We start from the raw sequence: 27,927 nt of genomic DNA on the forward strand, positions 1-27,927 counted from the left end.
TGCTATTAAAATGGAGGTGGAAAGGGTGTGTGTGTATATACACACATGTATTTTTGGCACCATAGTCCAGTTATTGAAGGTTATGAATATTACTCTAAACTAAAAAAAAATTCCTTCCAATAGCACCTTAGAGATCAAATAAGTTTGTTATTGGTATGAGCTTTCGTGTGCATAAACACCTCTTCTTCTTGTATCTTGTATTTTTTTTATTTTGTTTCAACTATGGCAGACCAACATGGCTACCTACCTGTAACTAGAACATTATTAGAACATTACTCTAGTTTGGGCAAATATGCACCTTTATGGACAAACAAGAATGAGTTTAGTGAATATGAAATAATATATTTTCAAATCTTAAGTGGTTTCTGTTTTATATCTGATGAAAAGAAAGGCAGTGTTAGGACCAAGATAACTGTGGGAGGCAGTGGTAGACAGGAGTGCCTGGCGTGCTCTGGTCCATGGGGTCACGAAGAGTCGGACACGACTAAATGACTAAACAACAACAAACTGTATGTTTAGGGTGGCTTTACAAAGAGGAACAACCTTTTAACACATTTCCACCACAGTTTTACAACCACAGTTTCACCACTACTAAGATAAATTTGTTATTCTGAATTAATTAACCTTGAATAAAAAGGGTTGCAATTTTGCTACACAGTGCTTTCAAATAAAATGATTAGTGCAGTCAAAACAGGAAATAATATGAACTCAGCATTTTATAAAACTTCTTTAATTCACTCTTTCTTTACATGAGTATTTATAAGCACCTTGTAATTTACTCTTGATAAAAAAAATCAACAAGAAACAGGAATGATTTTCATTAGGAAAATATGTCCAGGCTTAAGAATGTGCATATGAAGATAAAAGTAAAAACATGGATAGTTTGCATACCAAGACTACAACCTAATCTTGAATTGATTCAATCCATTTTGGCTTTGTCACAACACAAAGCTTCTATCAACACAATCCTAGACAACCAGTGGAGATAAAATGCATGCACAGCTGAAGGTGTTCTGAAAGTTTTTACTGCAGCCAGCCATCTCACAAATGAGTTGTATATTGCCTGTAATAAACATTTATTTATACTGCTATAGTTATTTGTAGGGGATAGTGCTGTGTGGAAATTCAATTTCTTGAATTTTTTTTTCTGCTGCAAAACAGGCTCCCATCTGCTTCCATTATACAGTGCTCCAGTGCCCTGTGGTTTTCCAGGCTGCCATCACTTCCTTTTTTGAAAAAAAAATCTGATGACCTCTTCCCCTGAGCTTTAATTGAAGGACAGGAAGTCGGGAAGCTAGCTGAATGCCTGAGGTCAGTGAACTCGTTAATTTTGTGTTTAAAAGAAATCATTAATTTACTATTTGTTTTATTTATTGCATTTATATACCACCTTTCTGCCGAAGCACCCAAACGCTTTGCAATTATAAAATACTAAAACAAATCATAAAAAAGTATAGTAAAAATAATTTGGGGCGGGGATAAACAGCAGTCAGGCACACAGTGGAGAACCCCCCGCCTTTCTGTGCTTATAAGAAAGCTGATTTGAAGATTTTCAGGAAACTCAGTCCCCCAAGAAGGCAGTAGAATGCAAACCACTGGAAAGATGATTTGCAGAATGAAAGAAAGGATGGTCACAACAGGTAATTAGAACAAAACGCACCCAAATCCATGAGAATTTCACCAAAATCCCCCTTCTGATAAATTACGGATGCAGTTTATTTACTCATTAATAGTCAGTATTTGCAGAAGGAATTTAGATTGATGCACTTCTCTGTTGCATGGCTGACTGGGATGCCTCCAGCCTGTCAACATGAAAAGAAATGTGGTTTGTTTTTGAAACCAAGCATTCCTTTCTTCTTGCTCTGCATTTCACACATCTATTACTAACCTATTTGTTCCTTTAAAAAAATCAATGGAATTATGTCCACCATTGTTCAAGTCATAAGCAAGGCCATATGTGTGCAGTTGCCATTTGATTCAGATTATTAGACTCTGGGGTGGTACTATACATGTTGAGAGAACTTTTGATTTAGACCTTCCCCAACAAAGTCATTTGCATGGATTCATTCATAAGTGTGTATACAACAACAACAACAATAAATCACCATACCAGTGTTTTCTGGTCTACCTATTAAAAGTCTCTCTCTTTCTCGACTTTCACAGAAACATACAAAAAATAAGCTACAAAAATTGCTTACACTTGATTTCAGCACAAAAAAAGCTTTTTGAGAAAGAATGGTTTTGTTCAGCCATCATAAAAGGAATGTCAGTAAACAATAAATACAATGTGCTTTCCCCCCTCCATATCAACATATTTACACTTGAGTCTTTGGCTTATGTTTAGATTTCTTTATAAAGAACTTTGATCAGGCTGTCATTGCACATTAAAACAAAATAAGCCAGTTATCATACATATATATCTATATATATATATTTTCTTGCAACACATGAAACCTATAGAGACTATCAATCTGCACAGTTTTGTTTTACTTTTTAACAGTTTATCAAATTAAGAACGAAAGGAAAATAAAATGTTGACTAGAATAGATACATGCAACAGATGGTGGTTCTAGTGTAACCGAGAAACAACTGAATATACAAACACTGGAAAAATCCTACCTCGAACAGCAGACGTGCTCTGCCTCTGCTCTTCTTTATTTTTGTGGCACTATATGTTCATACTGTGTACAGGCATAGAAACAGTTCTTTATATATATATTTATATATAATTAAGATACACCATTTATTAAGAAAAATACTTTTGCATTTAAAAATTAAGTCTCCCTCTTCACTAAAATCTTTCTTCACAGGTTCAACAGCTGATGCCAAAACAGTTTATTAAATTTCTTATTATTTGGTTCACTTGATTGCATCCACCCTTTTCTCACTAAGATGATTCGAGGTACTCAAGTGCAACGTCGTAGCAGAAACGATATTGCTCCTAAGGGGAGGAATGCAAAGAGTCAGTCAGATCATGCAATAAATAAAATGAGATAAGAAGTGACATTCCTTAAAACTGCATAATTTGCTTTGACAGTATCAAGACTTTACTTTGATATGAATTTATTTTTTTGTAATGCTTAGGTGTATGTGTTGCTGCTATAGCTTGAGATGCATCTTAAAGCAAGATGGTCTAGGAATCTCTTTGTGACTAATGGTTTGCATCCCTGTGATTCTTTCAGCTACTCTACCAGATAGAAAACAAACAGTTTTCATTAATCAGTTTGAAGAACTTTACCGCCTCATCATGGACACCATTCATTTCACAAAGTCAAACAGCATCCAGCCATTAACAAACACCAGCATCTTAATACTACAGCAAGAGACCGCTCTTCTGTGCTGCTAAACTGAAAGTAACCCAAGCCCAGCTTTCCCCGTTGTGACAGTGAGCTCTGTAAGGTCAAATATCTAAGAATTTCAATTTTAATCTGTTGGTAAGTAGAGATGTACAGCAAGAGTTTGCAGCTGGACTGTACAAAGTTATGCATTCTGAGATACGCGTTTTGCTCCAAGATCCACTCTCTGTGAGGATCTGAATTTCTTTTCTCCCTAAGATGAAGATTTTCTGCATTCTCAAAGGGAGAGGCGGAGAAATTCCCCTCGCACTCCCACTGCCCCCTCCCCCAGCCCTAAGTCTAGAAACTTAATCTTGTAAGCAGGAAGTGGGGAAAGCTTTCTGAAAGGCCCCCCCCCCCTTGTTCTTTTTGGTTATCTGATCATCTTGCTAAATGTAGGGCAGGTAACAAAGCTACATGGGTTTTCTTGGCTTGCTTCCTCACCTAGCTTGAACAGCTGCTGTGTTCAAGATGGTTCACCTACATAATACAGGGACATTGAAAACATGCAACTACAGAGCAAGATTGCAATGAAATATCAGTATTTTTTTCTATTTTCTGTGTTAAAGATTAAATAGTAACCTGTGAAATTCTAGGCAAGAAGCTTATTGATTACATTACACTGTGTATGTTCTGAAGTGATTTTAATTGCAAAAGTATCAAAAACAGCCTTATTAAAAGCGCCCTCTTAGGAAACAAAACAACCCACCTAGTCCTTAAACCTGTTTGGAAATTCAGCAGCCAAGTAGAGAATACTACAGGATGGGACCTGTAAGTAATTGGAAGTGAAGGGAGGGGGAAAAGCCATTTTTCTCTACCTTCTCTCCCCCCACCCCAAGCCTCTACTACCTTTAGTTAAGGATGTTGGGGGAAATTCTGATGAAGACAGAAGCAGAAATTGCTGATGTTCACTTGTTTGCCCTATGTCCAGTGTGGAAAACAAATCTAGCATATACTGATTGGCAGGCCCGTGCAGGGAGGCAGCAGGTTAGACTTATCCTGGCTAAACCAGCCACGGGGCCCTCACCAGGGACTGGCTGCTTTTTGTTCATAACTTACCGTATTTTTCGGCCCATAGAGCGCACCTAGTTTTTTGGGGAGGGGGAAATAAAGGGGAAAAAATTATTTCCCCCCCAGGCGCGGGGCTGGGGCGGGGGAAGCCCGACCCCTCTCGCTCTCCAGGCTTCAGGAAGCTGGAGAGCTGCCTGCACCCCGAAGCCTGGGGGCGCGCTGAGCTCAGCACCCCCCAGGCTTTGGGCTTCGCGCAGCACTCTGCAAGCCGTGGGAGGGCTGCCCGAAGTCGCGCAGTTCTCCCACGGCTTGCGGATAGCTTCCTGAAGCCTGGAGAGTGAGAGGGGTCGGTGCGCACCGACCCCTCTCGCTCTCCAGGTTTCAGCGAAAGCCTGCATTTGCCCCATAGGACGCACACACATTTCCCCTTCATTTTTGGAGGGGGAAAAGTGCGTCTTATAGGGAGAAAAATACGGTAGTTCTAACGGAACTCTCGAACCCAGGTCCCAGACAAGCTCTGCACGTGCCAGCTGACTGGTATTCATTGGTTTTTGTTTTTCTTCAAGTGTACACATGCTACAAAGTTACTGTTTCCCTCTGTTTACATTGCATTTCTTTTGCATTGAAATGGTGTGGATTTAATTATGCCATTAATCACAGCAGACAGCGAGAGAACGTAGTATTTTATGCAAACCAAACTGCAGTAGAATTGAAACAGCGCTTACTGTGATCAAGATAGGTCAGAATGGAAATTGTTGTCTTATGTCCCTGCTGTTAGTTTGCTGTATCTGACACAGCTTCATGCTCTCATTGTCTCCTACCCTTCCCATAGACCAGGGGTAGGCAACCTAAGGCCTGGAATCCGGATGTGGCCCAATTGCCTTCTCAAGCCGGCCTGTGGACGGTCCGGGAATCTGTGTGTTTTTACATGAGTAGAATGTGTCCTTTTATTTAAAATGCATCTCTGGGTTATTTGTGGGGCATAGGAATTTGTTCATTATTTTTTTCAGAATATAATCCGGCCCACCATATGGTCTGAAGGACGGTGGAGCCGCCCACTGCTGAGAAAGGTTGCTGACCCTTGCCATAAACGTTCCCTGCACCTTCCACTCCTTTTTGCTTTCTTACACTATGGGAAAATAAAAAAACCACCCACTAGCAAATATACTAATAGCTATTTCTGTTTTACTACAGGTGGTGACCATTTTAAGTGCATCCAATTGACGTGTGATCGCTGACACATGGGTCCTTTTGGACCTGGAATAAGGCAGAATAGGGGCTGGAGGCTCTTATATGCACTCTGCCGATGTGCATGGGGGTGCCGCGAACAGAACCCTCACACAAAATGGTTGCCACCTGCATTTAGAAGATGAGTGATTCCATCATCCTTTCTCTGCCTTCCCCCAAAGCATCAGAATAGGGCTGTCAAGGTCACCTGCCCCTTCTGTTGAGTTTGGTTCTTTTTCTGTTTTTTTTTTTTAAGATGGGGCTAGTCTTACCTTACTGTTTTTTTTGTGGGGTAGCCTGGTTCATTTGTCTTTTTTCTTTGTTTTGGGTCTAGGTGTGTGTGTTTTGTATGTGAATACACACACACACATGCATATATGTGTGTGTGTGTGTGTGATTCTGACTGTGTTTTTTGTGGGTTGACTAGAAGGCATAGATCATGGGGTGAGCTAACTAGAGGGTAAGAGCGACCTTTAGCTCACTACAGCTGACTTCAGGAAGAAGTGAAAAGTTCCAGAAATGCTCAGGCCATAGGGCAACTGTATTTCCTGTAAATACAGAATTCCAGTCTGGGCCTTTTAACCTCAGCCAGCTATATGAGAGCATGGATAGTGGTAGTAAGCAAGTGACTTGTGTCTCTGTGTTCTCTATAGCAGGAGAAGCCAGCATAATGCCCTCCAGATGCTGTTAAGCTCCAACTCCCATGAGCTTGGCCAACTGTCAGGGCTGAAGGGAGATAAATCCACCAACATCTGGAGGGCATGGTGTTGGCTCTATAGCCTGGCCTGTTGCCTTACTGTAGGGTCTGGACAGCCTCTTTTCTGTTGAGAGCCCTCAGAGGTATTCAATCAAGGTTCTCATAACAAATGAGGGTAGCGTGTGAAACCAGTGATGGCGGGGGCCACTATGCCTTTTCTCTTTTTCTCTCAATCCGTTTATGTTTGTTGATTCAGCAGGAACAGATGACTCCTGCCAGAGGGCTTTTGAAACTAGGTGGAGGACTGTAGGTCGCCCACCCCTGCCTTAGAGCTACTTTCTCTCTTCTTCTCTCCCAAGGTATCATGTCATCTGTAGATTATAGATTGTGATACCTTCCTGACACTGTATACCAAATCACACAGGAAATGAACTTTGAGATGTTTCAATGAGTAAGGTGTAACCACAATCTTAACAGAGATTTCCCAAAGCGAGACATCCTTCAGAGCTGACAAAATGCATTCCATTTTCACAGGCATTCAGTAAATGGGGGTAAATGGGGGTTATGCTTGGATGTGAATGTATCATAATAGGTTTCTGATAAAGGAGGGAAAGGAACTTGGAGAGTATTTTGTCTGACCCAATACAGGATCTACAATGCAGGATGCAACTGTGTTTTTATAGTCCCAGTCTTTTTTTTCTCGACAGAGAACATTTCTATCTATGAGATTTTGTTTGGCAATACTTTTTTTAAAAAAATTATTTTTGTCTGTCTACATAAAGTAACATTCCAGATCAACAAACTTACCGGTGTTTCTACCATGTTTGGCTTACTGTTCCGCAAAGTTTTTACTGCATGGAAAACGTCGATGACATTTTGCCTTTTAACCATTTCCACTACTATGCCTATGGCACAGAACATTCCACTTCGTCCACCACCATTCCTGAGCAGAAAAAAGAAAGGTAGGTTTAAATGGTTGTATCCGACTAAGTTATGAAGTTACAACAGTGACCCACTTAGTTGGGAGTAAGCCTCAATGAATACACTAGTCTTTACTCCTGAGTAGACATGGCTAGGAATCCACTTAGTGACATTCATTGATTTTTATTGGGTGGGGTTTACCGAACACCCCCCCCCCAATCATTGGAAGCCCTGCTCATGGGTTTCTGCTCATGCAACAGGGCTTTCTTCCCTCTGTCCTGAAACTGACTTGGTCAGGAGAACCCCCAGAGCTGCACAGGAGGAGGAGATAATTCAATCTCGCAAACTGATACGCTTGCACAGATGGAGCATTTGAAAACTCACATATGTACTTCTAACCCTTTTAATTAGCATTTAGTTGCAGATTCATGGCAATCACTGAACTCTAGGATAACCTTTGAAAAAGATTGCATTAAATAGAAAAATTGATTTGGAAAATAATAGAGGAGTTTATCCTTCCTCTAGCGAGTCATGCTAGACTAGTCAAGGTATGGAAGCCAGTTCACAGCATGGGGATAATTAGATTTAAGGGTGAAAATGCTATATCACACTTACAGACAATGAATTATAGTTCTGCCTTCTCCTTCTTCACATTCTTCTTGCCACTTTTCAACCTGAAGAATTAACTTCAGGAATGACCGTTTGGAGCCTGGCACATCCCTGTGAGATGCCCATCCCAAATACTGGAACTGCTGTACCATCAGATAGCCTTCCTGAGGCTGATGAGAATAAACAACATCAACAATCACAAGTAACCATTATAGAAAATCCAAAAGTTTCAGCAGAGTAATAGCTTTATTAAGACCAGTTTAAAAGCTTCAAGGTAAGCAAGCATTCACAGTTTTAATCAGGCTGAGTGTAAAACAAAAATGCAATTGGAAAAAGGATGTTGGAGGGTGTTAAGATGACATTGGGGGGAAATGTTTGTGGAAACTTAACTAGGTGAGGCCATATTGGGTGAAAAAATATCTCAGGCTGCACCAAGGGCACAGGCCAGAGAAGCATGATTGCTCAGCTGTTGATTCCCACAAAGGCATGTTAGAATGACCCATAGTTTCAGCATCAAAGTATATGCTAAACTCTACAATCCCCCATATGTCTAGGTAATAATCATGAGTTTAGCAAAGTTATCTACTGCTTTGTGTGTGACTACAATAAATATGTATTTCTCATGGAGGGGAGATGACATAAAAATAAAATAAACAGAAGGATGTGAAAACAATCTGGATTAGAAAATGGTGGTTTGGAAAGAATCTGAGAACTTTTAAAATGCTCATCGTGAAATAAATGAATATTTGTTTTCACCACTTTGTTTAATAAAATGCACCACTTTAGCATTCACATAAATTGTTATTTACTATTGGTAAACCTTAAAAAAAATCCATGGTGCCTTTAGTGTATATTACAGTGCAATTTAATTGCACCATGGTGCAAATGAAGACTTTTTGAACTATTTTGAAAACCCATAGCTAGTTGTGTGTATTTTTAAAAGCATGTATTACTTAGTGTTGAAGTAAATAAACATGACTCCCTGTTAACCATAAACATATTGCTTACCCTTGTTAAATTGCATATCCTGAAAATTCTGTTTATTACATCACAATCCATCGAGCAAGACATGCATTCCACCTGGATGGGGCCATATCTCAGCAATCCTTCCTCTGGCCAATACTGTGGACAGCCCTGCATGATATTTAATAGGTAAAATTAAATTATAGCTAGCATTGCACATGTATTTTGTGTTAAGAAATCAGTGCTTGATTGCACAACTGCAAGACAGCCATTACTGTATTGCTCCATCTTTGCAGGATGAGGCAGTGTAATTACCTCAGACCTTGCAGAAGGAGCCAAGAGTTCCCCATATTTGGTTAACATGGTACCCATTGGGGAGGAAGGTATAGATCAATACAGTTAGAAACACTATTAGCTGCCACCAGGGGCTGTTTATGGTTAGAAAGATTTATTTAAGTGACTAGTATTAGTTTGCAGTGCTAGTTACTTTGATGTCTGTTGTATGCTATGATTATAAGTGGATCTGGAATTGTGGAGTACATGCAGGCCTTATTCCCCTAGTATAAAGTGGTACATTCCAGGAAATTTTTACCACCTGATTACATCTTCTTCTAGATCACGCTTCCTCAATATACTGCCCTGCAGATGTTGTTGGATTTCAAGTCACATCAGCCCCAGCCAAGATTGGCATAGATGATGGACCCTGTAGTCCAAAACATTGGAGCGTTCCAGTTTGGGGATCAGTGGTTTACAGTGTCTCACCAACAGAGTTCATCCATTACCATTAAGAACTTACCTGTGATAAATCAACTTCATTTAACATCACAAGAGAGGTACAGCCATAGTCGTATACTAATCGCCAAAAATCTTTCACAGTGTTTGGTAGAGGGTGCTGTGTGACGATGAAAGCAGCAGGTTGTCTGTAGCTCTGCATTTTTGAAAAAGAATAATAGGAAACAAAAGCATTATGTAAATTGCAATCAGAAACAATCATGCCGTCCCCAGCACATAGCGCATGCTCAACATTATATAATGCTCAACATTATATATGAAAACAAGATAAAACACCTCAATATATTTTCTTGAAAGACAGCCTTTACTTATTTCATTAGATTTAATTTCCAAGAAAGTGCACATTGTATCAACCTTTGGCTCTGAGCCCCACAGGTTGTTTAGGTTAAGGGGGAATTTGTTAAGACATCCATGAAACTACCTACAAGTACAACAAAACAATGCCTTGGGCTCTTTGTAGATGTAGAAGGAAGCTAAGGTGGTAAATACAGCCAGAGTTTGTAAGATAAATTAATTATAATGAATAACAAAGAGGGAAAGGGAGTTTAAGTTTTATATCAAAATCTTCCAAATTAGGAAACTTATTTAGACATTCTATTGTATTTATATATAACTGTTTGGGGAACTGGAGAAAGGCTTTAAATATAGGAAGAGAACACAGGGTTATCTGGCTCACTTTGTCTACAATGTCTGGCAGTGATTCTCCAGGGCTTCTGAAAGGAGTGTGAGCCTTATCTGGTGATTGAACCTGGAAGCATTTTCATGCAGAATATATGCTCTACCATGGCACTATGAACCTTCCCCATTGGACACATGTACTGGCATACAAACAAACTAAACTTTGCATGTACAGATGGTAGCAGCTATGCAGGATGTTGAACTGAGTATTATTTCTCCACTGTTCTGCTTGCTAATCCATTATTTCTCCTGGGACTGCACTCATTAGCAAAAGACAAATTGCTAGAACTGGCTGCAAATTAACATACAAATCATGGAGGTCCTTCTAGAGTTTTCTTTCGTGAATTTTCAATTTCAACAAGCTACTGAAAGCATGAAAAACTCGGATTGGAAAGTCAAGAGAACCACCACTGTGCAGCCCATTTTACCAAACACTGCAAGACAGCCAACAATATTTCTTTAACTAGCAATATTTCTTTTAACTAGCTTTAAGTAGCAATTATTATTTTCAACTTTACTACCCATCATTTCAAGGCATATTACACAGACAAAGGAAACGGTTCTTACGTCCATAAGGGCAGCATTGATATAGTTGCTGCTCTCTCCATCAATAGTAATTAAGAAAGGCAGACATCTGTCAGGTGGCAGCATATCCATAAAGCGGTTCTTGTCATGATTCCTTGGCAGGCATGCTATGCTGCAGTCTTCAGCTTGCAGCCGAGGAGTCACTGAATTCAAGGTCTAGAGGGCAGAGGAAATCTTTGGTACAATATAGCTCACCCTACACCAGACCAGATTCGTGAATAGATTTCGGCACCAAATAGCATTGCTAGGTGGGACTGCTATGAGACAAGCAAAGGGCTTGCCTTCCTTGAGTTGTAATGTATTTCAGCCATGACAGAGACTGAAAATGAATTATCTGCATTGGTTCTCAATCTGCATTCCGTCCAAAACGAAGAAAAGAAAGCATTGTGTGAAATTCATGCAAAGTGTTCCACCCCTATTTAAAATGCAGAATCACCCCTGGCAGGCCGAAGGTCACTGCTGTTCAAACAAATTGGCAGCCTGTGGCAATTACAATCAGACAATTGTACTCCACATTTATAGATGACTTTGTAAAGCACATAATAGAAAGAACTAGGTTATACATTAGGCTCAATGCAAGGAGGTGGCCAAAGGTTGTGAATCTGATATACAAACTGGGAGAAATTATATATAACTAGAAGCAAAAAAGATTTTAAAAAATGCTGGTATATAAAAGCTACCAGCAACTGAAAATACCTGAAATTCATCTTTGAGATGTGAAGAGTTTGTCTGAGAGTCTATTCTAATCATATCAAAATATGCAGCTTTGAATTCACAGACAGGGATGGCAGTTTCACCACATAAGCAGGCTTCCAAAATTGCATCATGAATAAAGATATACTGCTCCTGCCAAAGAAGGAACAGAAGAATAGTCTAGCAATATTTTTTTTTTAAAGTCACAAAATCTCTCTTTTAGATAACTTCTCACTAGGAATCTTATTCAAGGAAGCTTAACTCAATCCATTTTTTATACTGCTTAAGCGCCTTAAGTACAGTCCATTCCTTAACTAGGATTCACTTAATCAGGGCGATTTCCTGAGAATGGCAAATTTTTAAATCTAGAAATAGCAAAAGCCTCAGTAATTTGCTGAAGCCAGAGATTTAATGTTTTTTTGGGGGGAGGTATTTCCATTTTTATGTTTCTGCCAGCCGACCAAATTTGCTTGTTACTGGAAACAGCATTAAAAATAGATAGCTCTGGATAAATGCTCTGAACATTTCCACATGCCAATAACTATCAGCAGGGATATACACACAAACCATTCTGGTTCAGCTGTATAATATTTTAAACCTCTTTCATGCCCACCTTCCCATTAGTACTCTGGCCTGCACCAGTTGCTCATTCTTGCTTAGTGGGTTCTGTGTTATTTCTAGGACACCCAGGCAAAACACATCCAAGAAGGGAACTGGGACCCCCATTATTAAGAGCGGAGAAGCACTGTACCTCAGTCTGTACCATATTGATGCGGCGTGAGCGTAATGCTTTGACACAATTGTAGATGTCCACAACACCTTCTCTTTCTGCCATGTCTAGCATTATGTCAATTACAATGTAACAGCCAGTTCTTCCAGCTCCAGCACTGGAACAATTCAGAAAAGGGTTTACAGAGTATTTCCGCACTTAAAATCACAACTCCCCCCTCACAAATTAAAAACCCTAGTCATTATATAGGCACACATTCTATTCTAAGAACCCTTTCTTTTGTGGCAGTTGTAGTAGTAATAACAGTATTAGTAATAAACTGGGAAGTAGTAGTAGTAGTAGTACTTGGGCAATACTGATGTGTTCTTGTGTGCCTTCATTCACTTGCATTTCCAGAAGAAGTTGAGATAGTCAACAGAATATTTTTTTTCATCTATCCAAACCATATTCATACCTCAATGTAGCTGAAAACTTTAGAAAACATAAAATAGAAACTGACTGAGTAGGACAATGAGGAAGCCTGGACGTTGGGCAATAGTATCATTAAGCTACGTCTGTTAAAGTGACAGTTGAGAAAGAATAAACCAAGTTGAGAAAAGTAAACAAAGACCGAATCACACAGTGTCACACTAAGACAACTTCACAGGAGACTACACAGTTCATGCACACATTGAGAAGTTATAGAAAGTGCATCTACCTCTTCTCTACACACCTGCAATGCACAACAATAGGCCCGGCACTAGGAGGATTGGAGAGTTTAACACGGCGTATAAATGAAAGAAGGCCTGTTGCATTGTAAGGGACACCGTGATCTGGCCAGCCAGTAAAGTGGAACTGTTTAACTTCACGGATTTCATTGTAACCTCTCTGTCGAAATCGAAAAACAAAAAGCAGACAATATTTTTTGTTCATCTGATGGATTAGGGAGCAGGGAAGACATTCAAATCAAAATATTGAATTTTGAGACAAGCACAACATCTACCAGAATCAATAAACATTTTTGTTAGTATTCTAAGCCAAAAATGTGACAACTGTTGCTTAAAATGGGACTCTTGCAATTGAATTTATGTGCGACTATAAATATAATCTGTCAGTTGATCTTTATCAGCTTCCTTCATAAACCCAATATAATATTGAATGCGGCACTATTTTCTCATTGTATCTTGAAAATTGTACATTTACAGAGCCAATGCTGCATGTATTATAAAATTACAACTGCATATGAAAAGGTTTTCCCAAGAAGCTAAGCATGAAACACATGTGCTAGCATGGAAGTAAAGATGACAGTGCAAAACTGTTCTTAAGGAAAGCAGTCCTGAGGAGTTAAAGACTGAAATAGTACATAAATGACAAGACTACATTAGAAATGCATGAAGCTTTACACTAGACTAACTGACCTGGCCTCATCACAGAGCTACAAGGTACTTCATGGAAGACAGAATGATGATTAAAATAAATGCTCCAAAATAAAAAGTGAAAATAAAACAAATGCAGGTGAATAATACGCAACTTGCATAATGAAGGAAATAAAAAGTAGTGAGGATTGTAAACTTCCACAGTCCCCCTCCCTTCCTCTTCTCTGTTGCTGCAAAAAGGAGATCAGAAGCATATGCTTCCATTTCTAAAACCAGCTAATTTTCCCATTAAATCCAAATTTTAGGAGTTGTGGTTCCTTTGAACTCTAGTGCAAACAAGCTAGGATCAAACCATAGTTTCAGACTCTTGAGTTTAAACAAACTAGAGTTCATCAAGTTCAGACTTTAAAGCCTTTGATCATGGTTTGTTCTGAGTGAAACAAAATACAATCACTGGTTGGGATTCAACACTAAGCCAAGTGTCATAGGTAGTGGTCTCACGCGCTGAATTCAGCCAAGGAATGAATCAAAAAATGAAACTCATTATGCATTACTATAAGGGACTAGTAAAAAATCCATAATAGAGCTTAGATAACAAAATGCTTACATTTGGTTTAACCAAAGTATTATGTAAGTAAAAAAGGTAAAGGACCCCTGGATGGTTAAGTCCAGTCAAAGGCAATTATTGGGTGCGGTGCTCATTATGCTTTTCAGGCCGAGGGAGCTGGCGTTTGTCCACAGACAGCTTTCCGGGTCATGTGGCCAGTATGACTAAACCACTACTGGCGCATGGAGCACCGCGACGAGTGCCAGACTGCAAGGAAATGCCGTTTACCTTCCCGCCGAAGCAGTACCTATTTATCTACTTGTACTGATATATTTTAGAACTGCTAGGTTGGCAGAAGCTAGGACAGAGCACAGGAGCTCACCCTGTCACGCGGATTTGAACTGCCAACCTTCTGATCGGCAAGCCCAAGAGGTTTAGACCACTGCACCACCTACATAATAGGGACTATTATGTATTACATTTTGTGAGCTGCTCTGGGGGCCTGTTTTGCCCAAAAGTTAGCATAGAAATAAATTTTAACATAACAACATAATGTAACCTAGTGGCAAAATAGTTTGAGACATATTTTAAAGAGAAGATAGGCAAAATGAATTCATATGAGGATAAAGAAGTCAACACGTGAGTTGTTAATGGATGTAGATAAGGGATTGTAAGGGACAGAAGTATTGGCAGGACAATCACATGGCATATATGATCATAGCACCAACATTTGCTAAACTTGCAATACATTTTGTATACATAATAGTTTTAGATATACTTACCCTTTCAAGGGTAAATGTCCTGACCACATATTCAGCCAGCGGTTCTACTTCCACACAAGTAACTTTGAAGTCCCCATACACTTCAGTGTCATCAGGCCAATACTTGTAGCATTTAACCTGCAAGGAAAGTTTTGAAAAATCTCCAAACCAAGGAAGGCAAATGCACGAAAAAATGGGACATGTTCAATGTCTTATTAATTCTGCCTAGTAATACAATAATATATATGCCATTACATAAATGAAATAGCCAATGAAGATGCTTCAAAAATAAAGGAATCAAGTTTTAAGGGGTGATCCTACAGCAAGATCTCCTGGGGTGAGTAGCTTAGGATGCAGCAGATTTCCGTTCAGTAGGCTGATGCCTGGTTCAACTGGAGCTAAATCCCCAATCCCAGTTGAGCCAAGCATAATCTCATCCTGGGGTAGGAGCAGAGAGGGAGGACTTAGATTGGGTACTAAGCCCATTTAGCTCAGTCACCTGACCTTACAACTCAGTATAAAAGGCTATCTTACAGGCTTGTTTTCCCTCTGCTAGGCTTAAGCAAGGAAGAGCAGCAGCAGCAGCAGCAGCAGAAGTTCTGCAACTGAATGGGGTTTGGATCTGGTACAATCTTACTCTGGCTTAAATTATACTTGCTTGCATTTTACACCAGCTTTTTTGAAGATAGTATTGCTCCCTTACTCTAATCAAGCATTCTTTTTTTTAAAAAAAACCCCTGGTACATCAGATGTTACCTTTTTTTCTTTAAAAAGGAACAGTGTTTACCTACTTATTCCATTTTTTCACAATCATTCCCCCCCCCCTGTTTTCAGAACCATTTCGCCATTTTTTCTAACTTACACCATCAAATGTCCATCTTTTATTTGTATGTCATTACAATAAGCAGAGAAAGGCTGAAATACAGTTTAGGGTCTTCAGGAAGAGTATAGCACAATGGTATATAATCACAAAGTCTTTAGCAAACTGGTCAGATAGTGTTGGACTTGGAGCTACACTCAATTCTCTTCATTAATCCAATACTTTATCATTTGTGCACTTCAAGACATGCTATAGTTGATTAATGCTTCGTTGAACAAGTTCATGGGGGGAAATGATATTGTGGTTTCTTGCCCCATATATGCTTATCTCATCTCTAGGCCCTTGGTGTGCTTATACATAGGTGTACACATAATGTGACTCAGTCTAAATCACATGATTGATATACAACATATATCAATCAAAAAGTTGGGGATATGTGTGCTGGATTTTAAGCACACAAGCCCTTTGACATGTTACACACATATGAATAAGTGAGGACAAGTTCAGTAGGGTTCCTGGCTCGCATCCAGGGAGATGGTAATCTGCTCTGGCATCTTTAATTTCAAATTCTGGTGCCTTTATTTCAAAAGCACTGATTCAATTTTCATTAGCAAAACATTTACAGTGTTCAATGTGTTTCCTAAGGTTTCAGCGCTTTCTAAGGTACTACTTACCCGTCCAACCTCAACTAAATTTGTAACCATAACAATGCACGCAGATTGTTCCTGCCATATCATTCTCCAGAAATCGTACACCGTTTCGTGGACTGGACCTGAAAAGAAAATACTCTTAAATAAATGTAAAGTAACTACCAAGCCACTGATCTCTAAAATACCTGCCAGTTATTTCCTTAGGTATGAAGGACTCCAGTAATCCTCCCCGGACCACTGCACATTTATAATTTATGTTTCATTAGTGCTTAAGTATCTCACTTAAACCAGATTATTAGGCATTAAGACTCTTCAACTTGGCATTATGCAAGAAAACACTGAAGTACTAAAAATCAGTAATTTTAATATGGGTTCATTAGCACATGAAAAGTCATCTTATCATAGTTCTTTACGGAAAACTCTATTTGTCCTGCTCTCCTGCTGTCATTTTATTACAGACAACAGAACCTCATGGTCTGTCCGTGATAGAACTTTGCAGTTAATTAAAATCCAGCCATCCTGTTCCCCCATAGGATGAATTTCATTGGCAGTGGCCCCTTATGTTTCAGTCTAATACCTTAACTTAATAAGCCCTGCTTCGATTCTAATTCTAATAAATTTATATCCCCTTCTTAAATTAATGTAGGGTAACACCATCATTGACTACTAGTCAGGACAGGTTCAAGACAGTGTATAACAAAAAAATAGCTGCTAGGAAGCAGCAGCAGGCAAGGATTATTGTACCCATGTCCTCCATGTGTGCTTTCTCTAGACACTGAATTGGCCACTGTGGGAAATAGGATGTTGGACAAGACTGGCCTTTGGTCCATTTCTGCAGGGCTATTTTTATGTTCTAAGGAAAAGACAGCACTAAATAAAATAAATATTGTTAGCTAGTACATTAGGCCTAAACTAAGCAACAAAGAAGTTGGAAACAGCATCTGTCCTTACATTTTGAACACAGCTAGAGTTGTTGTGGGTTTTTGTTGTGAGTTTCCCCCTCAGGAGTAAATGACAAACAAATGGATCTTTACAGACACTTTGCTATGCAATTCTTAAGCCGATCAAAGAGCTGCATCTCTATTTTGTTATTTGTACCTACAGTGGACTATAGTAAACATTTTGCAGCAAGCATTAGGTGCAACTATATTAGGTGAAACTTAACCAACAGTATTTAATAGTACTTAATTTTATATAGCTCACACAATTATAATCTGATATGCTAAATTACTTAAAATACTTAGGCTCTATTTTAGTTAGCTATTATTTTCAAGGTTCTCCTATTGTAAAATGGGTTCCATGGGTTCAGCTAAGCACTGAAGAGATAGAAATCTCTTCAAGCTTAATGGGGCAAAATTCACTGCAGTAATGGTTAATGCTTCATTATATTCTCCAGAAATGATAACCTTAAATTAATTATGGCCCAAATTATTAAGAAGAGTTTTTGCTATGACAAGGGAGACACTTCAGATAAGGCAGAGGACTTGCTTCTTTGAGGCAAATTATCTTTCTTTCATGATTATTCTGCCTGGTTGTAACTATTACCGAGTTGATATAGGTGTAAAAAACAAAAACGAAAAACAAGGATCCATGACTCCAATAGAGAGCCCCACATTCACTGCAACTAGAGAAGGGGTTTGCCCTGAAAATAAACCAAACTGTTCAAATGTACCAACTGAAACACTCAAACAAGCAACCCTCCACCCCCTCGCCAAACTACCTCCCCACACTTTGGCACAAGGGGTAACATGCAGCAGAAGGCTCCTAATCCAACAGGAGGAATCTTGTGGTGTCTCTTTTTTGCTGTGCAGAGCGTTGTTGCTAGCCAGGGGTCATGCGGCAGCCTTTCTCCAGGTCAGGTTTTTGTGACATGGAGTAGGGTTAGGAGTAGAAGCATGCTCTCACAACCTTCCACACAATGGCTGGAGTAACCCTTCAGACACTGTCCAAAATGACAGATACTCTGGCAAACTCTTACCTTGGGTTGCGATGTAGTGACTTGGCCTTTGGTATCCCTGAAACAGCAAAATAAGTTGATTTCTACAATGGACTATTATTAGCTTTGAAAGTAGAATCCAGTAGGGAAAATGAAGGCACACCCAAGACATTTGTAGGCATCCTTTTCAATATATGGTAGTCGTAGCTGGTCAGCTATATTGCCTAGTTTTAGCTCTTATTATTTTTTGTAAAAAAAAACTTCCAAGTAAAGTGCTGGAAGAGAAATGAAGTCCCATTGATTTCAAATGGTTTCATTTCTGAGTGAATGTGCTTAAGACTGGATGGAAATTTCATATAACCTAATACAACATGTACTTTACGTAATATTAGATCAATGCTTCCTGATAGGTGTCATGTGAAATCTACAACTGGATCTTTGCTAGCATTAGTTCAGTGTTGAAACTATACACTTTGCCTTCACTTTTATGACTGAAATAGTTCTGTTTGCTGCTCCATATAATAAGCCGCAAAACAATCACACTTAATTAGCAAAAACTAGCTTCCACTATGAATGCGCAAAAAATATTAGAGCCATAAATAACAAGCAGAACAGCTGAATGTTAGAGCTGGACAATGTGTATGTGTGCACAAATTCAAAATCTACATGCAATGTTGTAAAAATACTTTGTGCAGTTATATAAACCAAATTTTAGAATTAAAACAAATTGTGTGCATATATAATACTTTATATAAAGACATGTATATACACATGCACATATAGTACTACTGAATTTTTTCTACGCTATCATTTTCAAACATTGGAGAGAGCTCCACACTATTCAGTGTATTAAAACTACAAAAAAGCAATAATAACCAGAACCCATGGAAATTATTTCCAAGTGCCATTTTTTGTTAATAGCATGGCACAGCATTGTAAGAAGAAGTAAGCAATTTAGTAGTGCTGGCTTGCAAGGAAAGGTACCTATATCCCCTTGTATACAAATGTGAGATATGAGCCTTATATGCAGTGCTAAAGCTCCTGTAAACACCTTCTTCTCCAATGTTCCCTCAATAATTATTATGTATTATTCTTGTTCTTAAAAATACTTCTGGAGGAAACAACTTTGTGTAATTTTCCTCATATGAAACACATTCTACTGAATTGCTTGAGCTGGGAAATTGCTGCTATGAAATGAACACCCAAAGAGAACTTGATATTCAAATAGATTATATGTTTATGAATTTATTTTAGTGCACAATTTAAAATTTTGTTGTAATAAATTAATTAGCTCTGTTTTGTATATGCTAGTAAAATAACATTTCTGTTTCCTTAAACAGAATTGTGTCCCTCGGCATTTAACCAAGAACCTGTGATGGTTTTAATAAGAGGACTTCATGCAAAGGTCCCTAAAAATTAGAGTGAGTTGCATGTGCTAGGCCAATGACTTCCATTTTAGAGAACAATACTTCTGCAAATTTATCAGCAAAGCCACCAATTTTATATTGACACTTCTCAACAACAAACTGCTGAGTCATTTCCTAGTAAAGCATACCACATTCATGGGTCTTAACATTTGTTGTATTGGATTTAGTCACGCTTAGATTTAATGGATCTCCACTGTGACTGAGGCTAAAATCTGAACCCTATTTGCCTGGGAGTAAGCCCCACCAAATTCAACAAGACTTACTTCTGAGTAGGCATGGTGCAGATTGCACTATAAATTGCCTAATCTCCAATTTTTAGTTTCAGTGAAATCATATCCAAACCCTTCCCCCGCCTTATTTCCATTTGTTTCTCTTGAATAGATATATATTTTGTGTCTCCAAAACATGTCCATACTTGCCCAAGACATAATCTCTGGTGGAATCATGAAGCACACATTATTAGTTGTGGGGGCAGGGGAAAGAAAAATGGAGAGAAACTCCTTGTGCTAATGGGACAACGTCAGTGGATACAACCTATGTCTCTAAATATATATGTTTGTGTATATACTATATATACCATTACTGAATTGTCCCCAGCCCATAAGAAAAGTGATCATAACTGGACTCCCTTTAACAAAAGGAGACAATTCACCACCATCAAGAACCCCTTTCGTATCATAACCAGGTCTCTTCAGAATCAGCACTATACACCAAACTATCCAGCTTCTCACATGAAAATGGAATGCAAAATAAAAGCTACTGACCAAAGCAAACAAAAATAATACTCAAGCAAAATGCGATTTTTCTTTAACAGATAAGGTCAGCTGGTTTAGCTGATGGTTTTCATGACTGCACTATAGGACTATCTAACTTTTAAAATACAGGTACAAACATAAATTATTAACACAAAGGAACATTTAAAAGACCAGATATATAAATGGGATTAATTAAATGAGGCATGCACATATATCTAGTAATAAAAATTAGAAGAGTAACACAACTGAGAATGTTTGCTATATTAAATAGTCATAACAGGATGCTGTTATTCACATATAGTGGTACTTACATCCCTGTACAGCCAAATCTACAGCCCAAATCAAAGTCAGATGTGAAAGAAAGCACAACAATGTCAGTGAGTACTAGGACGGAGAACAAGGAAAAGTGTACATTTTGTTCTTAATTGGGGGGAAAAAGCTGTCATTCAGTTTGTAGGAATTGCATGCAAAAAAGTTTCACAGAGAGAAGCTGGAAAGAAAAAGACCAAGCTGTATCATCTACTTACATCAATGTAATTAGCATTAATGTAGTCTGAAGAAGGATCATCTTCCACAGGTTGTAATATCACTCTGGAGTGGTCATCTGTAAAAATATTGTGTGAGTCAAAACTTGTCCAGGACAAATGTACAATAGGTATGGATGGATGTAAACTATGATAGAAGGGACTGGACTAGCAGATATTAGCATCTAACAAAACAGACATTTTAGTGGATGCCTTTAATCCAGGGATTGCCAACATGAAACCCTGAAGATATTTCAGGAGAAAGTCCTGACAATAGACCATGCTGGCTGGTAGAGTTCAGAAACATCTGGAGGGCCCTATATTGACTACTCTGGTGTTTAAACTTTCACCTGAGCAGAAGCAACACACTTCTTTTTTTAGGAGTTCCACTGAAATATGTGTATATGCAATGGATGATGATAAGTAGGGGCATATATAGCTGTCTTAAACTAGACTTCATAGCTTAGTTCAGTCTTTGATGCGTGACAGCTACTTTAAATAGTTCCATGTGGCAGCTGCTTCATTGTGATGAGCTTTAGCTCAAGAGCAACCTGTCATATGAGAAATTTACTTTTAACACTGTCATTTAGGTGGATTTGCAGTGGCATGGATATGCTGCACATCACTCTAGTATAGTTCCCCCCATCCTAGCCCCCTCCAGATATTTTTATGCTACAATTGTCAGGGAGTCGCAGTCCAAAATATCTGGTGGGACCATGTTGGGGAAGGCTGGTCCACTCAAATGGCTCAGTGGAATTAGTTTACAAGCAGGGCGATTGAGAAAGGCCATCAGAGAAATTATCAGTGTATTGGAGGAACGGGGAGGAAGAAGATGCACTCACAGACAGTCCTATTTATTCCCCATCCCCCAGTGGAGTAAAAAGGCTTTTCAGGAGGAAAGTCACAAAAAACACAGTTCACCAAGCAATAATGGCACATAGTGTAATCTCTTGGTGCCTTTATCACTACCAAAGGTAGTATGCGAACTGAACCCTCAACAGTTAAGAATCTGGCCCACCACAATCACTAAAATGTTCAGCTCTTGAAAAATTGTGATTTGAATGCATACTCTTTCACACATCTGAATATGATGGACAGAGAAATCTAAGCCTTTATCAGCTGTTTTCCCACTAGCACCGTGATAGCAGATGCTATTCTTGTTGTAAAATGGTAATCAAATTTTGTTTGTGCTTTGGTCTTAACTATCAAAAGCTTTACTCCTGAGGATCTGTCAGGGTTCTTTGATTCTAATCACTGCATCAGAATGCACCAGCAGTAGACAACTGAAAAATCAAATATGGTGTAGCAGAAATGCAGTGAGAAGTTAATTTAAATTTAAAAAGAACTAAAGAGAGGGGAAATTGGTTTGCAGAAAAAACTTTTTACTTGTATCTTACTACCCCTTTCTCTCATTCCTTCATTCATTTCTGATTATTATAACATTATTTAAAATTACCTTTTATCTGTACATAAATAAATAAATACCTGACCATATTTCTATCTGTAAGCTGCTTTGCCCCCTCAGGGAGAAAGGCAGAATATAACAACAACAACAACAACAACTCTATCTTGCTTCAACACACCTACCACCTTCACCCAGCACCAGTTCAGCTGAAAGGCTACACAACATAGCAAGGGACCTGGGTTCACTCTCATGTTGTTGCTAGGCAACAATCAATCCATTGAACCAAAGTAGAAATTGTCAAACTTAACTTCCCCTGATCTCTCATTATAAAGGTAAAATGTGATTCAGTCAACAATTGTGGCCCTATAATCTGCATGATGTAGATATAATCAATGTGGTGTAGTGATAAAAGTGATGGACCAGGAATAGGGAGAGCTGTTCAGATCTCCACTCAGACTCACCATGATGCTCAGTCACCATTTCTCAGCCAAATCTACCAGACAGGGAAACTGGATGGGTGGGGGAACCAGGTATGCTGTATGAGTTTACTAAATATTCATCAACATAATGAAATATCCACTTTTAACTTACATGCGATAATGTTTCCATATCTATTCTTTGTTCTGTTTTGATCCTTTTTTGCCACATCCCAAGAAGCTGACTGCCCTTCAAAGAAGCTCTTTATTTTAAAAAAGGGGGGGTGGATGAGATTAAAATTCACACATATTTTTGCATTTATTTCAACATTTGTTTTAGTATTCAAAATAGCAACCACCTACATTTTTCCATTAGAAATAAATGTAACAACTGGTCTGGAAACTTCTGATGGGGGCAGAAGCAAACATTGAGCAAATTCAAGACCTGCTACTTTAAACTGCAAGAAGTGTGTGCTTCTTGCTTTCGCCTGTTTCTCTATCCCTAATACAAATAACATAAATTGTCCAACAACAAATAGGTAAACATGTGAAGAAAGAATTTCCCAGTTAAAAATGATTTCTGTCACAGTGACAAAAATAAATCAAGTATTTCTTGAGTGAAACACCACAATATGGACTTGCCCTAGCATGCTCCTCATTCACAGTAAAGTCATTTTTATGGCATGCTGTTCAAACATGGCTATCGGCAGTGGCAGATTTTGGTCTTTAAAATTTTAGTCCTGTATGAGGCAAAAATTTGAAACCCCCTGCTCCTCGCCTTCTGTTCTTTCAATTCACTGCATTATAGTTGCAAAGCCCTGCAGCACCCTCTAGCGTTAGCTCCCAATGTGGTCACACTGGTCCAAATCTGCCACTGCTATAGGCTCTGTACACTGTCCCTGTACCCTGAATTTTTTTACAGGGTTTATGCACATCAACATAAGGAGTCCAGGGGCCTATCTAGTCTACCACCCCATTTCCCACAGTGGCCAACCAAAAGCCTGAGACCAGGTAGGGTTGGATGGATCCACCTACCACAATCCTACTCTCTCCATACCTTGATAGCAACCAGTTATCTGACATAAATATCAGTGTTAAAACAGCTGACTTAAGAATGGTTATGAAAAAATTGCTGCAGAACAGGAGGGACTTTCGGTAGAGAGTGGATGTTTCAAGCACACCCTTTGTAATGCTTTATGACATAGCTGCTAAAGCAATGAAATTTCAAAGTTTCTCTTTGGGATTATTTCATTGACTCATGGTTCACAGAGAAGTGGTCTTTTAACAATTTAATCCCAATTAAACATTCATTTTAATCTTCTTGTAATTAAGAACTCGTGAAAACAAGAAGCTGTACTCTCAACGGGCCTCTCCTAAGTTATTGAAAAAACACAGCTGTTGACATTTTTACCTCATATTCTTCTTTAAAACCGTAGCTGTCAGATGTTTTCATGAGGTTGATATGCTGCAGCAAATCCGCTACTCTTATAGCAGGATGTAGTTGGCCTGTTTGGTATGGAGACTCTGTTCCTTCGCAGAGGTAGCGAGGCACATCGAGCAGACGACTTGACTCTGCTGTTGCACTGTGGTTTTCATCTGTGGTGATATTAATCCAGAGAATAAGAATTAAACTCAAATACTCCAAGATACAATCCAGTTTTAAATCAGCTCGCTGCCACACTGTAAAGGTTTTGGAAGCCACAATAAGGAATGTGCACACAACAAATGTGTTCTGGCTTTTTGAAAAGCATTGTTTTGGGAAAAGGTCTGTTCTTATCTCGAGAACTAGGCAGTGCTAATTTCACTTGGGACCAGGATGACAGCACAGAATATAATTTTACATGTCCCCCCCCCTATTTTTAAATCAAATTCACTGTCCAGCAGTAAATGATTGAACTCAGTTTGAGTTGGCCAACTCTAGTCAGCACAAATTGCCAGAACAGGCTCAAACTGCTGTTCAGCTTTTGTATACAGCTGATGGGCCTTGGGGTAACTTACAACACTATTGCAACCTCTATATGCCCCATACATATACTGAGTAAGCAGTAACCTTCTATTTATGGCTGCCTTGGAGCCCTCAAAACCTGCTACAAGCTCACATGGACTTGTTCTCTGTGATCTATCTTTCCTTAAGAACATGATAAGAGTAAATGCTTCAAGCAAAGCTGTCAATCTTTGCTTGGACCAGAGGCTGGCTTTACATTTTATGGCTGCTGCACAGAGGTAATTCATGTACCCTTGGAGATTTTGGAGGTGGGGAGAGAGAAAAGGAACCATTGCACAAAAAGAGTTCACCCTGAGATAATCGGTATGTGCAACGTAAACTGAACCATTGTTGGCCTTCAAGAGTCTCAAAGGGATCTTGTTTTTAGAGAGGGCTGTTGTCTTCACACTCTGCTTAAGTGTTTTTGGAGGTATCTGGCCAGGCACCAGAAACAGAATGAACAAAATTCACTTCATTCAGTGGTGCAAGTTGGGGAAATGTCCAAAAGAAGAAGAAAAACAGTGCTTTATTTTGCCATGGATTCCCCTCCCCCACCCCATTTTGGATGTTCATTAAGTAACAATGAGTGGATGCCAATTGCAAATACAGTATTAGGCAAGTTTCTGGTTTTAAAGTTGGAGTTAATGTTTTCAGGTGAAAATCCATAGCAAGTATATGGTTCAGCATACTCATGCAAACTTCTTTGTGTTGCTCAAATTTATTAGTGGCAACAGTTTTCTGTACCTTTGGTCCCACCCCCGTAAACAATGCAGGAGAAGTACATGCTATTGTTTTTAATTTTTTACAAGTATTCCAGCACAATTTCTTTTACATTATATACCATTTAGACCACATAGCATGCTTTAGTTTTTCCTTCTTGTATATTTCTGGTCAGACACTTGTGATGTATTTAGACAAAAAAATAACGTAAGGTAATTTTCTTATGATAAAAATGCAAAATAAGCATGTCAAATTATACCACTCTCTGGGACATCAGAAAAAAATTCAGTGTAAACTTAAAATTTCCCTATACAAGCTACACCTGTTCAAAATTTTCTGGAAAATCCACCTCGCTACCCTGATCTGATCCAGCTATGCCAATTTTGCATTATATTATATATATAAAGCTTAATCTGACGATCAGAGTACCTAGTGCACACACCATAAAATGACGCTCTGATGTTAGAATCAGTACAATAAAATACAGCTAAAGGCCCTTCACATTTTCAAATACATCAACTCCTTCAACTGAAATCCCACTCCACTGACATAGGTATATGTTCAAATTAAACTTGGGTTTGACAGCTTCAGAATGACTATAAGAACCCACTTGTCTAGCATGATAGAGCCCTATCCAGCTGCTTGCCAGCCACAGTTGCCCCAGCCAACACCTGGGAAATACACCTGGGAAATACATGAAAAAAACCACATGTATTGTATGGCAGAGCTTTGCCAGTAGTCATTTTCTACAACTATTTCACATTTATTTTGAACCAATCTTGTACAAGATGCTGGACAGAACACAGAAGCTTCCAATTTGGTAGCAGATTACTTGCATTCCAAATCCGAATTTTAGGAATTTACTTCTTCCAGACTGATCTGACTCCACCAACAAGAAACATTTGAACTAACAAAGTGGGGTCCTATTTCAAAACAGACACATATCAAAGTCCAACAAAGATCAAATCCAAAGTCATTTTTAAGTACCATAAAAGCAATCATGTTATTATATTAAAGTAAATAACCCCGCTTCTTAAATGATCTCATGGGGTTTTAATTTGAATCATCGTGTGCTTCATTAAACTGAGTAACAGTGTGAATGACAAATCAAAGTCATATTAAAGACAGTATTTCATTCATTATACCATATATCTTGTAATATAAATCACCTCATTTACCCAGCCAACATTCACACAATATACTATAAAGCATGGTTCCACAGGATGGGCATCAGCCTATGCAAGGCTTAGACTTGTGCAATCCCAGTTTACCTCTTCTGAGGAGGATTAGTTTAGAAGCTTTTGTTTAGTAATAGGTTGATTCTGAACAGTAATGGATGTTGTTTGGACAGCTAAAACCCTGGTTAATGTTAATTATGTTTTGTTTGAAATAAGCTAACTTGAAACTATGTTTCATGGCTGTGTGTTCTATGGTTCAGTGTGACATCTCAACACACTCACCCTGGCTCCTCAAATACTTACCAGTTATAGGGACTGTAGCCCATTGAAGCATTAAAAAAAGCAAATAAATCTTGAGACATTCGAAAACTTTTTTATGTTAGAAAACAGTCAAAGCTTAAGCTTAAAAGCTGTAGAAGCATTATAACAATGGTAACTAAAATAGCTTCTACAATTTTGGAATCATAAAGAAATCTAAACAACTTTGTGCCATTTTAATCACCACAGACATGCACATATTACAAAACCATTTTTTTGTATGTATGTATGAAATGAAATGAAATGTCAAATATAAAAAAGGAAGAATGAGCAATGGTATCAAATCTCTAGCATAAATACAAGCTCTCATGAACTACATTTTGCCTCACGTAAATAATATTTGTCAATGAACAACAAACAACAAACCACACTGTGATGTGAATGCATGCTGAAACTGTCAGGCCCCTTTCAGTTTTGCCCTGGGGTTGCTCTTCACAGCTGCCTGTCTCACTAAAATTCGAACAGATTAACCTTTGCATGTCAAAAGATTTGTTTCACCTAACTCAGTTGGAGGTTTTGATAGCTCTAATGTCACATCAAATATACTTGTGTAGTGAGTACATGGCAGAAAGAGCCTCTTGATGAGAAGGATTAGGAAAACAGCACCCAATCAGCGAGTTTAAAATTAGCAATTATTTAGATATGTTAATTATAATTTAAAGCTGTAATCAAATCATTACTAAATGGCTGAAGAAAAAGCATGGGGCATTTGACACAATGCTGAATGTGTGCATAGGAGACCCACATCCATATACCTGACCAGCTATGGAGCCCTGAGTTGGGGCTACTATTATAGTATAGTAGACCTGATTTCAAATCCCTACCCAGTCATGATGCCCATAGGATGACTTTGGGCAAATTCCCAGCCTACTCCACAAAGTTTTTTAAAG

At 38.7% G+C, this 27,927-nt stretch overlaps 1 protein-coding gene and 2 long non-coding RNA genes across 18 annotated transcripts in view; 2 read left to right on the forward strand and 1 right to left on the reverse strand.

Annotated features, from left to right (window-relative positions):
- Positions 1-1,265, forward strand: part of LOC308583647 — a 70,313-nt gene extending 69,048 nt beyond the window's left edge. For all 6 annotated transcript variants that reach the window (XR_014006302.1, XR_014006303.1, XR_014006304.1 and 3 more), the window contains one exon: positions 1,162-1,265. This is a non-coding gene — a long non-coding RNA (uncharacterized lncRNA). The remainder of the gene's footprint in view (positions 1-1,161) is intronic.
- The window catches only part of PTPRK (protein tyrosine phosphatase receptor type K), a 335,265-nt gene continuing 307,827 nt past the window's right edge, over positions 490-27,927 (reverse strand). For 4 of the 11 annotated variants that reach the window (XM_081187608.1, XM_081187613.1, XM_081187605.1 and 1 more), the window contains 16 exons: positions 24,249-24,433; positions 23,013-23,100; positions 21,020-21,096; positions 20,804-20,821; positions 18,353-18,389; positions 16,399-16,496; positions 14,926-15,042; positions 12,939-13,108; positions 12,263-12,398; positions 11,515-11,664; positions 10,801-10,974; positions 9,560-9,691; positions 8,809-8,934; positions 7,807-7,970; positions 7,078-7,213; positions 490-2,941 (listed from right to left, as the gene is read on the reverse strand). In XM_081187608.1, the coding sequence (XP_081043734.1) occupies positions 2,888-2,941; positions 7,078-7,213; positions 7,807-7,970; positions 8,809-8,934; positions 9,560-9,691; positions 10,801-10,974; positions 11,515-11,664; positions 12,263-12,398; positions 12,939-13,108; positions 14,926-15,042; positions 16,399-16,496; positions 18,353-18,389; positions 20,804-20,821; positions 21,020-21,096; positions 23,013-23,100; positions 24,249-24,433 (1,862 nt within the window). In that variant the 3' untranslated portion in view covers positions 490-2,887. The remainder of the gene's footprint in view (positions 2,942-7,077; positions 7,214-7,806; positions 7,971-8,808; positions 8,935-9,559; positions 9,692-10,800; positions 10,975-11,514; positions 11,665-12,262; positions 12,399-12,938; positions 13,109-14,925; positions 15,043-16,398; positions 16,497-18,352; positions 18,390-20,803; positions 20,822-21,019; positions 21,097-23,012; positions 23,101-24,248; positions 24,434-27,927) is intronic. The other 7 variants (XM_081187611.1, XM_081187614.1, XM_081187609.1 and 4 more) reach the window with 3 other exon arrangements.
- Positions 8,856-16,392, forward strand: LOC308583663. The gene is made up of 3 exons (XR_014006324.1): positions 8,856-8,952; positions 14,482-14,615; positions 15,461-16,392. It is a non-coding gene; the product is annotated as an uncharacterized lncRNA (long non-coding RNA).

The sequence above is a fragment of the Podarcis bocagei genome (genome assembly GCF_964188305.1).
Source record: "Podarcis bocagei genome assembly, chromosome: 3".
NCBI lineage: Eukaryota > Metazoa > Chordata > Lepidosauria > Squamata > Lacertidae > Podarcis > Podarcis bocagei.